The sequence below is a fragment of the Gadus chalcogrammus genome, chromosome 21, assembly GCF_026213295.1.
Source record: "Gadus chalcogrammus isolate NIFS_2021 chromosome 21, NIFS_Gcha_1.0, whole genome shotgun sequence".
NCBI lineage: Eukaryota > Metazoa > Chordata > Actinopteri > Gadiformes > Gadidae > Gadus > Gadus chalcogrammus.
Window position 1 is genome coordinate 18,534,944 of NC_079432.1, and position 14,321 is coordinate 18,549,264.

Genomic DNA, 14,321 nt, shown 5'->3' on the forward strand with positions numbered 1-14,321 from the left:
ATATGTGTATGACTCGTAGCGAAGGATTTACGTTATCTTCAACCAAAAGGATGTGTTTTTGTGCGTCAGGTGGGAAGAGTGCTGTCCTCACGGCGTTGATCGTAGCCCTTGGCGGGACTGCCCAGGCCACCAACAGAGGCGCTTCTCTCAAGGGTTTTGTTAAGGAAGGAGAGAGGTAAAGAAAGTGCCGCAGCTCTCCAAATAATGGGAATCTTGGGATTTTTTTTTATTGCCAATTCCCCACTTTGTGATGCCTCGGGAAAGATGTTTTAATGTAAACTCCTCAATAAAACGTAAAAATAGCGTAACCTAGGCTTATCCAAACCTTTTTCTGTCTCGCATGACAAACGCTTTTCAAAGATGACAATGTCTCCACATAATATAAGATAAGATATACCTTATTTGTCTCGAAATTTTGTTGTTCCAAAAAACTGATTTTTTTTTTCGTATAGGTTTTAGTATTTGAAAATAAATAAATAAATTGAGAACCATTAAAAAATCAGGGCTTTGCTGAACAGTCGGAAGGGGGAATCGGGCACAAAATGGGGCAAATGTTCCTGTAGTGTGTACCCAGCTTAATGTTCATTGTTCTCCCAGTTCTGCTGAGGTGTCGGTCACTCTGCGGAACACAGGCCGAGACGCCTACAAACTGGAGGATTACGGGCAAGCCGTCATCATAGACCTGAAACTCACACGAGATGGAATGAGGACCTTCAAACTGAAGAGCAAATCGGGTAACGACTTAACTAGAACTAACTATAAAAAATATAGGCTTAGAGATGTATGTTTATATTTGCCATACACATCTGTATAAAGCATGCACTACAATTTCCACAGCTAATACCAGATTCTGATCATCACTTTATTAGTGTAGTAATACTAAGAAGTCAAAACCAATCAGTGTGTGTAACTTCCTGATCGTGGCAGTTTTGCACCAAAATATTTAATATTTTAAATTCTCCCCTCATATAGGCCAAATAGTGTCGACCAAAAAAGAGGACCTCATGTCAATTCTGGACAATTTTAATATTCAGGTACAATACTGTTTTCATACTTTTTATCTCAAGGCACGTTAATTTCTGAATCCAGATTGACTCGTTTGTTTTTGGCAATTGATTTTTTAGGTCAATAACCCTGTGTCCATCCTCACTCAAGAGATGAGCAAACACTTCCTACACTCTAAAAGCGAGGGGGACAAGTACAAGGTAGAGTGACATATTTCATATAAATTAGGTCACGCATATCATTGCTCGGCGTTGACCATGCAAGTGTTTCAGACTTATTTTTATTACGAATATAGGATTTAATTGCTTGTACAATTTTCCTTTTCCACCATTTCAGTTTTTCATGAAGGCAACTCAGCTGGAGCAGATGAAATTAGACTTTATATCCATTAAAACAGCCAAGCAGTATACTGAGGAAAAAGTGTCGCAGAATGGGGAGGTGAGCACCTAACCATTTAATCAGAACAAACAACCGGATCCATTTCTTCATGGCCGCGTAGGAGGTACCTTTGTCCCGTTGGACTCTGTGTAACCCATGAAGCCAAGACGGCCAGTCCAGGCACATCCACCCGGTGCTCAGTTGTGTATAACTGTATTACAGTGTCTGCGGGATCTGAAGAAGACATACCTGGAGAAGGAGGACAACTACAAGAGCTTGTCTTCGCTGGACGACATGCAGGCCAAGCTTGTGGAGCTGCAGAAGCAGATGGCCTGGTGCCTGGTAAGACCACCCTGTCTCCTCTCTGGTCCCATGTGTTGCTCTGTCATCCTGCTGGTCAGTAGATGGATACCTTGCAGTAGAAAGAGGGCCACTAGCGTGTGTAAAGTGCAGGCGCTGTTGTGTGGCAGGTGGCTGAGATGGAGGCAGAGCTGCTGCCCGTGCGGCAGAAGCTGAAGTCAGACCAGCTCTCCACACAGAAATTCGATGACAAAGTTGAAGAATGGAAGGTTCGACAATAGCTCTCATGGCACTATTCAATAAATAAAAGCTATTTATTTATTAACCATATTGCCTTTGAATATCTCGTACTGTTTCTGCTGGGAAGATTCTGCCATGTTTAGCCCGACGTGTGTGTGTGTGTGTGTGTGTGTGTGTGTGTGTGTGTGTGTGTGTGTGTGTGTGTGTGTGTGTGTGTGTGTGTGTGTGTGTGTGTGTGTGTGTGTGTGTGTGTGTGTGTGTGTGTGTGTGTGTGTGTGTGTGTGTGTAGAACAAGGTCACTGAGGGGGAGCGGAAATACAAGCAGATTCACGACCAGCTGAACGGCCTAACAGAGCGCGTCCAGGAGCTGCAGCCCCAGTCCACTCAGCTGAAGGCGGTGGCCCAGAGACAGGACAGCCTGCTCAAGGCTGGAGAGGTCAGTACTGAACCACACCTGCTAAGGCTGGGCTCACCAAACTGGGATCCATGTTTTTCTGACTTGGTCAGACTTTTCCAAATTTGTGACTCATGTTTATCTGTCAAACACAGTAGCATCCAGCTGCAGATTATGGGCTGATTATGGTCCCACGTTCATGCAACACAAGGCGGTTACGGACCCCTTTACGTCCTTGCAGACCCTCCTTACATCCACCACAAGGGCCTGATGTGCGCCTCCCAAAGATTGTAACCTTCCGTCGAGGCGACGCAGCAGAAAGGGCTATGATTGGTCTGATTACTAAAACCCAACGCAGAACCATAAGAGGTTCAGGACTGCGTTGAAGCGTCTATGTGGTCATTGTGTTGCGTGGTCATGTGGTCATTGTGTTTCAACGTGCGTGTGTGTATGTGTGTGTGTGTGTGTGTGTGTAAGGTGACCTTTCATCTATGCAAGAAAAGCTTGAAGATCCTGGAGTCGGACAGGGGCCAGCTGTGCTCACGGATCAAGGAGCTCAAGCTCAGGTAGGTTTTCTTTTCCCGATGTTGCGTGAAACTCAAACGTTTTTGTTTTTTTTGGCAGTTCCTCATCGGTGAAATTCATAACCCCTGATGTCTTTGTGGTTTGGTTCAGCATCAGCCAGGCCACCGGAGCAGAGAGCCAGCTGAAGGACCGACGCATGCAGGAGCTGCAGGCGGAGCTGCAGGATCTCAGCCATCAGGACTCCACCCTGGGCCAGCAGATCGAACAGTACCAGCAGGCCACCCACCGGGCCAAGGAGGAGCTCGGAAAGCTCAGGTAGCCCAACAGACGCTCAGCAGTTCATGGGTGTTGTTGTTGAAGATAGTGGTTACCTAGCTGTCTGAGCTAGATCTTCATTTTGACACAGTTTTAGTCTGATGCCATTTCAATACAATAAAGGTATATATCAACTGGGGGTTTGAAGGAGATACACGGCAGTGAATCAGGAAGAGGAATCATTGATGCTCCAAGCTAATGTTTTTTTCTCTGCATCTAAAGGAACGAGCAGAGCGGCCTCCAGAAGTCCATCGACGCCAACAGCAGGAACCTGCTGACGATGAAAGCCAGCAGCTCCAACCGGCTGAGGCGCTTTGGCGAGCACATGCCCGGGCTGCTCAAAGCCATCCAGGATGCCCACCGGGCCGGCCAGCTAAAAGAGAGGCCCCGGGGCCCCCTGGGTAAGAGGTTCATATTGACTGGGGGAGTGTGTTCATCATGTGTTGTTAGTTTGGCCCCAGATGTCCCCCGTTACCTTTGTAAAGGATCACTCGCGCAATGGCCGTCTCGCATGCAGCTTCACTTTGAAACCTTCAAGCATGAAGGTGGTTATTGGACGATGAAGTGGTGGTTTCTGTAATTGGCCCTTTTTGGACTTGGCAATGAAGTCTCTGCACTGCCAAAAAGGACCTCATACAAACTAGCACGTCAAACACTTTTGTGTGTGTGTGTGTGTGTGTGTGTGTGTGTGTGTGTGTGTGTCAATATTTATTGTTCAATTAATATCGGGGTTATTCTGTACTGTACGCTTTGTTTTAGTGCCAAATGCTAACCTTGCATTCTCCAACATGGATGATAGCTTTGCTATCACCCTTCAGTCACCAACCACCTCCACTGTGTCGAGCGAGCACCCCAGGACGGAGCTGGCTCTCTTAATGAGTTTGTTCAGTCTCTTCCTGTCAGCAGCAGTGATGCTGCTGTTCCAGCACACCGCACCAAAAAGTATGGCTGATGCCACCACAGAGTCATAAAAGGTCCTGAGTTTCTTCAGCAGAAAGAGTCTGCTCTGTCCCTTTTTTTGCAGCGGGCGTTGATCATCTCGCTACAGTCCATTTTATTGTTACTGTATAGGCCCTGTATGAGTCCACAGACTCAATGTCGAACCCCTGGATGTTCCCCGGTGTGGGTGGGGGATGTTTACGCCTGCGGAGGGTCCACCACCAGCTCCTTAGTTTTCCCTGCGTTGATCTGGTGGTGGTTCCATTGGTACCAGTCCACAAATTCCCGGTTTAATCCCCTGTACTCAGTGTCGTCCCCGTCCCTGATAAGACCGACGACTGCAGAGTTGTCAGAGAATTTCTGGAGCAGTGTGAGAAGTTTTATGTGAAGTCTTCAGTGTAGAGGTTGAAAAGGATTGTCTTGTGGCTCTGTATGCAGGATACTGCATTAGCCTGAAGGACCCCCAGATGGCCCTGGCGGTGGAGGTCTGCCTGAAGGGTCAGCTGCAGGCCTTCGCCTGCGACAACCACAAGGACGAGAACGTGCTGCAGGGCTTGATGGCTCGGGTCTTCCCCTCCGGCCAGAGGCCCGGCATCATCACCAGCCGTTTCCTGGATCGTGTCCATGACACCAGCAGGAGGTGAGAGCTTGTTGAAGGGCAGCAGTAGCTCAGGAGGTTGAGTGGGTTGGGCACCTCGAGTGTCGAGGTGCCCCTGAGGAAGACGCCTCACCCTAATTGCTCCTGATGAGATGTCTGACGCCCTGCGTGGTTGACTTCGCCGTCGGTGTTTGAATGTGTGAATGAATAAGTCGCTTTGGATAAAAGCAAAATCCCCTAAGTGTAAATGTCATGGACGTGACATTTGATGTCACTATAGAGCCCACTTTGATGATGAGGAGCTGTGCAGACATTGGAAATGCTGCGGCTACGGTTACATGCTCTATTGTAGGCGCTTTGTGGCTTGGCTGGCATCATTTCTTGCTGATCAACACGCCGGCCATTCCACTGCATGACTCGTTTGAAGGTGCTGGAACAATTCAGTGTTTCCCATACATAGACCAATGTGTCACGCAGTGCCACAGAATCAACACCGAGCGCCACAAATTGATTCAGCTTTTTTTTTCTTTTAAGCGATTTTTGAAATATAAATATCGTTCCGTTCATTCATCTCCGCATAGCACTCTTTCTCCCTGTCATTCTCGTTCACAAATGCACACCGAGACAAGCGCACATACATACCAATGGTTCGCGGGTACATTACCACTTATTGGATAAACCTGCGTATCATACACGCACTGACAGCGGATTCGCCCGCCGCCTTCAAAGGCAAACCCAAAGCAGCGCGTAAGGGATAATGTATAGAACGCCGGTCATTATCGGGAAATTAAGCCCCGAGAGGGCGAACAGGACGTGTCTTGCTTCGCCCTGAAGGGGCTTATTTTCGACAATGACCGGCAATGTCCTATATCATCCCGCTTATTACACGGCTGCTTGCCAAAACGAAAAGATAACTTCACATGCTGTGTCTTTTTACAATTTATTTGTTACCAGCATTCGTAGTGTTGATCAGCAGAGAAATGGTCCTCCATAGACGTTGACGTCGCTTAGCAACCGAAGACGCTGGGGTTAAAAAGTTACCGGTACTTGCGCAGTGATACTTAAGACGTCATTAGAGGCAAAAAATCCTTTGTTTTACTTGACAGCGGTCAATTATACTCATGGTTATACTTGGCAACGGTGAATTATCAAATATTAGGGGGTTCAGGTCAGGAGAGTTGGCAGGCCAATTGAGCACAGTAATACCATGGTCAGTAAACCATTTACCAGTGGTTTTGGCACTGTGAGCAGGTGCCAGGTCGTGCTGAAAAATGAAATCTTCATCTCCATAAAGCTTTTCAGCAGATGGAAGCATGAAGTGCTCCAAAATCTCCTGGTAGCTAGCTGCATTGACCCTGCCCTTGATAAAACACAGTGGACCAACACCAGCAGCTGACATGGCACCCCAGACCATCACTGACTGTGGGTACTTGACAGTGGACTTCAGGCATTTTGGCATTTCCTTCTCCCCAGTCTTCCTCCAGACTCTGGCACCTTGATTTCCGAATGACATGCAAAATTTGCTTTCATCCGAAAAAAGTACTTTGGACCACTGAGCAACAGTCCAGTGCTGCTTCTCTGTAGCCCAGGTCAGGCGCTTCTGCCGCTGTTTCTGGTTCAAAAGTGGCTTGACCTGGGGAATGCGGCACCTGTAGCCCATTTCCTGCACACGCCTGTGCACGGTGGCTCTGGATGTTTCTACTCCAGACTCAGTCCACTGCTTCCGCAGGTCCCCCAAGGTCTGGAATCGGCCCTTCTCCACAATCTTCCTCAGGGTCCGGTCACCTCTTCTCGTCGTGCAGCGTTTTCTGCCACACTTTTTCCTTCCCACAGACTTCCCACTGAGGTGCCTTCATACGGCACTCTGGGAACAGCCTATTCGTTCAGAAATTTCTTTCTGTGTCTTACCCTCTTGCTTGAGGGTGTCAATGATGGCCTTCTGGACAGCAGTCAGGTCGGCAGTCTTACCCATGATTGCGGTTTTGAGTAATGAACCAGGCTGGGAGTTTTTAAAAGCCTCAGGAATCTTTTGCAGGTGTTTAGAGTTAATTTGTTGATTCAGATGATTAGGTTAATAGCTCGTTTAGAGAACCTTTTCATGATATGCTAATTTTTTGAGATGGGAATTTTGGGTTTTCATGAGCTGTATGCCAAAATCATCAGTATTAAAACAATAAAAGACCTGAAATATTTCAGTTGGTGTGCAATGAATCTAAAATATAAAGTTTAATTTTTATCATTACATTATGGAAAAGAATGAACTTTCTCACAATATGCAATTTTTTTTAGAAGGACCTGTATGTGGCATAGAGGCCTATTTGTATGTTTCATTTTTGTTAATAAACTGGCGTTGCACTTGTAATATTGTTGCTATAGGCTATTTTATTGAATCCGTTGAAGTTGCGAAAGCATCCGGTGAAAATAACAATAACTGAACACTTGTTCAGTTATTGTGCCATAAGGAAAGATCTGTGTGCCATAAGGAAAGATCTGATGGTGATGCTGCATTACTCTAGCTCTGCGGTAATGCAAAATGTGCGTGTGCGCTGTTGTTGTTGCTGAAGATCAACTGTCTTGTTGTGGATGTTATGCAGCAGGGGTTAAAATTACCTTTTTTCACCACCGTCCCAGAAACCTCGCACTGCTTGCCGCTCGAGCAGCGCGAGACTGCCTTCGCCCTGAAGGGGCTTATAGGGCTGTCACTTTTTCCAAAAATGAAATGCGAACGAATTTCGAATGTCCATAATTAATTCGAATACATTCGACCCCCCCCCCCCCCCCCATAGAACACGACAACAGTCTTGATTTTTGACTTATACCTACTGAATTCATAACAGCACAGGATAAAAACACATCTTTGATAACACATTTGTAAACACAACAAGAGGAAGCTCCGACACACAAGTGCGGCTGTCTTTTACACATTAACAATAACTGCTCGGAGCGCGATATGCGGAGCGCATGTCGTCCATGCGGACACAGCCTATATAAACGAACAATCTGTGAGGCCGAACTCCAACACGGCATGCTGCTCTTTTTATTCCTTACGGAAAGAAAATTACAAGTAGTCTCGCAGCTCTCTGTTACCGTTGCAGCTGCTTCTGTCAGCCGTGCTGTATAAGTCGGGCGCCCATCGCGCCCAGCGCAGCAGCGGACTTTTCTCCCTGTCGTGTGCGATCAGTGTCGGTCTCCGTTTCAGTGAGCTCGTGTGAGAGGCTTTCAGTCACGAGATGTTTCCGTGCAGGGGAAAGGTGGACTAACCGGGAGAAGCGGGGATCCAGGAGGGCCGCTTTATTGAGGAGATGCCACTCGCCGCTGTCTTCTTCATAGCGCATTTTTACAGTTCGAATGGAGAATTACACTTCGAATTCGAACTTTTCACCCCACCTTCGAACGAATATTCGAACTTCGAATAAAAAGTGACAGCCCTAGGGGCTTATCTTCGATCGAGACCGGCGATGTTCTCTACATATCCCGCATATTAATAATAATAATAATAATACATTTAATTTAGAGGCGCCTTTCAAAACACCCAAGGTCACCTACACACACTACATTACACGGCTACTTGCCAAAACGAAACAATAACTTCACATTGTGTGTCTTTTTACAATTTATTTGATACCACCTGCATTCGTAGTGTTGATCAGCAGAGAAATAGTCCGCCAAAGACGTTGACGTTGCTTAGCAACTGAAGACGCTGGGGTTGAAAAGTTACCGGTACTTGCGGAGTGAAACCAAAGACTTCATTAGAGGCGAAAAATCTGTTGTTTTCCTTGACAGCGGTCAATTATACTCATGATTATACTTAGTAACGGTGAATTATCAAATATTATTCACCGCCGGAAGTTGTGAAGGTCCTATGCAAGTGAACGGAGCGTTCCATGGCATTGAGAAGACCCATGTAATAATTGCGATTAATGTGAAATGCTATGTATATATATATATGAAATTTAGATAAATTAAATTTGGATAAATGACGGTGTTAGACCCCCAGGCCGTTCTGCCGGCGATTTAAATTCGCTCTGCAGCATAGGCTGGAGATCGGGAAGTCTCCCGGTGGGCCGGCCCACTTTTTTTTTTGACTCCGTGCGCAGCCCCGCCTTCTCCATTGAACCAAGAAAGCCTGACGAACGGGGGATTTTACCCCCGCTGTCTCACTGAACAACACAAACACGAGCGCGCCAGCCAATTGAACGAAGCCCTTTCCATTAAATAGCCTGTCTTTCAACCGATCGCGAACATCGCAGAAAGTGTTAAACTCTGAAAAATGAAGTCAGTGCCCGCAAAATTCTCTTCGTCCCGAGGTCGACCCGAGAGAGAATAAAAATCCTCCCGATGACAATTAATTACGTCCCCGGGACGACGGGACGTCGTTAATTTTAATCCCTGTTATGCAGTAGGGTTGCCGTGGTGTGGACATTTTCACACCGAGTAATACGCTCGTGTCAACACCGGTATTACCGGTATTAACTTTGAAACTAGGTCAACCGCCATCTTCTCCGTCAACTCTCCTCTCACACTCGGTGACAGTGGCTGGCAGCGCGCCAATTCTCGGCGTCTTATAACGTTTTATATATCATAATATCACGGCCAAAAGCTCTGCGCGCCTCCGGATGGCCGTAGCGCGGGGAGCTCACGTAGGGATTGGGCTTCGCGGGGTTTGTTTAACGGCGTTCCTATGGTTACCGGTCTTGTAAGGATGCGCGCCAATTCTCGGCGCGCCAATTGTCCCGCACAGAGTAGAACTGTGACCTATTCTACACACATTAATTTTCTTAATTATAATTATATTATTAATTTTTACTGAATTTGTTTTTTATTACTGAAAGAAAAAAAAGAAAAGACTCGGTGTTGGCCTCAACACCAGTAACACCGATAATACAGTATACCGCGGCAACCCTATTATGCAATAGCGCATATTGTGGCTGTGTTGGCTGTATCGGCAACTAATGTGAAATTTGTGTGCATGTCTGAGTGTTTGGGTGTTGGCCGTTGGTGGAGTTCGTTACTGAAGGCCCTGACTTAAACCCCACGGTACGCTACTGGTAATACAGTATTAATCATGTTTCTCATAAAAAAATTGATTTCCTGTTTTTTTGTTACATTTTAATGCACTATGATAACCTAATAGTCGTTTTACTGAGCTAACCTGAATGCATCATCACGCGAGTGAATGCTGACGATTAACAACACGATTATTTTTTACTGAAGGGACTAGAGACTAGAGATAGACCAATATGTTTTTTTCAGGGCCGATACCGATACCGATTATTAGTAGTCAAGGGGGCCGATAACCGATATTTGGAGCCGATATTAATTTACAGAAAAAGGGGAAAATATTGGCGTCAAAATTTTGAATAATACAAACTCCAACACTTAACTTAATTTAAATGCTTTTAACCACCTAATCGCCAAAACGCGCCGGCGGGCAAGTTTTAGTTACACCACCCCTTCCCCCAACATGCTGGCATCATTCAGTGGAGTGATATATTCATGTCATACACCGTTTGATCAGTATATGCCAATGTTGTTATCAATAAAAAAACATTTGCACAAGGCAAGCCGATGCACTTCTCCATGTTGATGAGAGCATTAAAATTAGAAATTAATGGGGCGAAGAAATCAAGGGATATTTAGCATAGAAAAAAAAATGCGATTAACCGCGATTACTCGCGATTAATCGTGAGTTAAATTTGACATTAATTGTGATTAAATATTTGAATCGCTTGACAGCACTAGTATTTTTACTATTTCAGTTTTGGTGTCTATACCATTGCAGTCTTCACTTTTTGAGTAAAAATAATAGCCAAAACACTTTGTTTGAGCTTTTTTTTTGTCCGTCGTGGCTCTGTGTGTAACCAGAGCGTGTAACCAATCAGATGGTGCTGTGGGTTGGACAATGCTGGAGACAGCGTAGTGACAGCAGACAGAGAGGCGCGGCTGCATCAGAGCCAAAATAACCCCGTTTTAAATTGATCTCTTATCGGCCGTCTGATGAAAAATAGCCGAATATCGGCAACGATAATCGGTCGATCCCTACTAGAGACAAAGTCTGTGTGCAATTACCGCTAGTACTTTGAGTGGATGATGAAGACGGCCGGTCTGTGGTGCGGCAGGATGAGGAGGCGACAGTCAAAGGTACTGCATTTGACCTTTATTTGATGCAAAATGCTAATGTGCTTGGCCATTGAGGTTGTGTTCCCCCATTTACAAGAAAGGATTTTCGCCCGCTCAGCGATCCTCGTGAGCAAAGTTAACTGCCAGACTTGGACACGCTGCAGTGATTGGATTAATTTTATTTGAATGCTGTGAAGCGACTCAAGGGACACAACATTACGTTGGACCTACGGGCCCAAAAAAAAAAAGAGGGACGGGACGCGATGGTGGTATCGAGAAGCCCAAACGTTAATGATTTTCGGGTTTTTGTGAAAAGTGGAATGGGTCCTTGATAGAACCGGTTTCGTTCCCCATCCCTAGTCTTCAGGGCCCGGATTCACAAAAGTGTTCTTAAGATAAAACGTAAGATTCTTAAGAAAAAATATAAGAAGTTCCTTAGAATCTTCTTAAACGCTATTCAATAATGTATGTCTTACTTGAATGCCGGTATTACATGGGGCGGGGACGGGGCCATCTCCCCCTGGTTCATGGTTGTCTGGAACATCCGGAAGAGGCAGCCGGTACATCATGCAGATGTTGTGCAGGATGAAGGCACAGGTGATGATTTTACACCCCTTTTCAGGGGTGTATTGGAGCACTCCACCAGAGCAGTCAATGCATCGAAATCTGGATTTGACAACCCCAATGTACCTCTCCACAACACTTCTTGTTTTGCGTTGTGCACGGCTGTAGCGCTGTTCAGGCTCTGTTGCTGAGTGGAGGATTGGAGTCATCAGCCATGGTCGTAGAGTGTAGCCACTATCACCTTTTATTGGTTAGGAAAGTAGTTAGGTCAATTATTGAAGTATTATACAGTGAATGATTTTGTGTAGTCTAAATTAAAATTCATCACTAGTTACTCACCTAACAACCATCCATCTGGCATTTCTCCTTCATTAAATTTTATGCCTGTTCCCGAATTCATCAATATGAAGGAGTCGTGGGTACTACCTGGCCACCTTGCCACAAGGTCAGTAACCCTTAGTGTTGCATCACAGATCACCTGAGTGTTAATGGAGTGGAAGTTCTTTCTATTGACAAAGCCATCCTCCTCATCACTTGGTGCCTATGAAATGTATATAAGTTAGGGCTTCACATTAAAGCCCATGGTGCAGGTTAACCGGAAGCTTCGATTAATGGATGCATAAAGTACTCAAAATATATATAGAATTCATCAAATGTCTCCAAAATGGTGTTAAAGTCCAGTTTTTGTTGTTTTTTGTAGCAACGGGTGTTTTCTAACGTCGTTCGGTGGTGACGTCACGGTAGGGAGTCGTGGTGGAAGGTAGCCTCAGCCTAGTACTAGAACTATGGCGTCTAACTGGGATGAGGAAGAGGTGGCAAGAACCACAAATTACATTTATGATGGCCCACAGCCGTATAATTTCGAGCCTGTTAGACGTGAGGGGGCGAATGAGAAATTGCCGAGGATTGATGGCCGTCAAAGCCAATTAAATTCATGGTCAGAGGAGAATGGGTGGAGAGTTGGTGAGGTGTCCTGGTGAGTTGCTATCATTTAGCAATGCAGCAACGAGCGCTTGAGCTAGCCCCCCCCCCCAGATAAACCCTACGATTAGTTATCCCACGTTTTGATGGTTGCCTAATAGCTCCAGTAACTACCGATACATATTTTGCCTAGTCTTTATTTCTAAGCTTTTACCTATTCCTCCGGTGAAAGTGTTGTTGCAAACGTACCCGGTAGCCGCCGGTCACGTAGGCTGGTCATGAATTCAGCGTGATTATTTTCGATTCTACTCCTCGTGATTGATTGTCATTGACACCGTCAGGGTACCGCTTACCGAGAGAGGGAGAGTAGTAAGCGTGTCTGTGTCGCTGTGTTTGGCAGGTGTTTGTGTGGGCGGTGCCGTCCCATGGAATCTGTGGTGGAGAGCTTGTGCTGTAGGGAAGTGAGTGCGTTTTGGTCGCTGGGCGAGAAGCTCAGCCCAAGACCAGCAGATGTGACATGCCTCACTCAGCATCCAGGATTTGATGCATGCTGCCTGAATCCGTTTGTGCTGAAGATAGCGTACACGCATTTCAAGCAGGATCATGGTCCCCTTCAAGCCAGCACGCACGAGTATGTTAAAGGTCCCATGACATGCTATTTTATGTATTTAATATAGGTATTAGTGGGCAACTAACACAGTATTCAAAGACGTTCCCTAAATTCAGCCGTGGTGCAGAGTTACAGCCACTCCGAGCCAGTCGCAGATTGAGCTTCCCCCAAATGAGCTGTTTCGGTGGGCGTGTCAAGCAGGAGGGTGGGGGTGTGGCACTGAGCAGCTTGCAGCCACCATGCGCTCTGTTTACAGTGGATGTATCGCAATGGCGAGGCGCACACAGCCTTTAGCCGTGTTCTGTAAATATTCTAGAACACACGGGAGTCCTGGAGCTCTATATCTAAATATTATCATATAGCCTACACAGATATCTATATCATATAATATATATATAATCACGGCCAAAAGCTGTGTGAGCCGATATTATGAATCTCAAACGACCGGGTTGGGTTCTCCGACGTTCCTGGTTCTTCAACGTCCACATCAATGTGAATACACAAGACGTGTCTTGTATTTCCACAACGAGACTGTCGTGGGGGTTATCTGAGCCATGGTTGAGAAGGAATTGGGGGATAGGAACTTTGGTTTGACTCGCTGAAGTACATGAACTGCGACATGCCGCCGGTTGCCGCGAGGCACCATCGCCCGGCAGCAGGCAGCGCGCGGTTCAGTCGACTTCAGGTTGATGTGAAAGTGGAAGAACCAGAGACGTTGCAGAACCCGACAAAGTCGTTTGTGATTCATAATATCGTCTGGAGGCGCACACAATATGTTATATGATATAGATATCTATGTATTATATGATATTATTTAGATATAGAGCTCCAGGACTGTAACGCAAGTGTTGTACACTTCCTTGTTATTTGGATAACCGTTCTGCTGTTGGTGTGAAGGCGCATAACACGTCGGACTCTCGTATCTGGTATTTCTACAACGAGACTCGTATTGGGGGTTATCTCAGCCAAGGTTGAGAATGAATTGGGGGGAAGGAACTTTGGCTTTGACTCCCTCAAGAACATGAACCACGACATGGAGGAGAAAGGGATTGTTGGCGGCGAATGTCTCCCGCTTGAGCCCCGCTGAGGGACCACCAGGTGCATAAGCGCTGCCCGGCAAAGATCCCTTTCTCCTCCTTGTCGTGGTTCATGTTCTTGAGGGAGTCAAAGCCAAAGTTCCTTCCTCCCAATTCATTCTCAACCTTGGCTGAGATAACCCCCAATACGAGTCTCGTTGTAGAAATACCAGAGACGAGAGTCCGACGTGTTATGCGCCATCACACCAACAGCAGAACGGTTATCCAAATAACCGTGTACAACACTTGCGTTACGGTCCTGGAGCTCTATATCTAAATAATATCATATGATACATAGATATCTATATCATATAACATATTGTGTGCGCCTCCAGA

The 14,321-nt window shown here is 46.0% G+C and overlaps 1 protein-coding gene across 3 annotated transcripts in view; it reads left to right on the plus strand.

The window, feature by feature from the left end:
- The window catches only part of si:dkey-119f1.1 (Structural maintenance of chromosomes protein 6-like), a 41,167-nt gene that overhangs the window by 12,255 nt on the left and 14,591 nt on the right, over positions 1-14,321 (plus strand). For all 3 annotated transcript variants that reach the window (XM_056582060.1, XM_056582061.1, XM_056582063.1), the window contains exons 4-15: positions 70-175; positions 598-734; positions 973-1,034; positions 1,125-1,205; positions 1,342-1,443; positions 1,606-1,725; positions 1,854-1,952; positions 2,213-2,359; positions 2,795-2,883; positions 2,993-3,157; positions 3,380-3,558; positions 4,535-4,736. In XM_056582060.1, the coding sequence (XP_056438035.1) occupies positions 70-175; positions 598-734; positions 973-1,034; positions 1,125-1,205; positions 1,342-1,443; positions 1,606-1,725; positions 1,854-1,952; positions 2,213-2,359; positions 2,795-2,883; positions 2,993-3,157; positions 3,380-3,558; positions 4,535-4,736 (1,489 nt within the window). The remainder of the gene's footprint in view (positions 1-69; positions 176-597; positions 735-972; positions 1,035-1,124; positions 1,206-1,341; positions 1,444-1,605; positions 1,726-1,853; positions 1,953-2,212; positions 2,360-2,794; positions 2,884-2,992; positions 3,158-3,379; positions 3,559-4,534; positions 4,737-14,321) is intronic.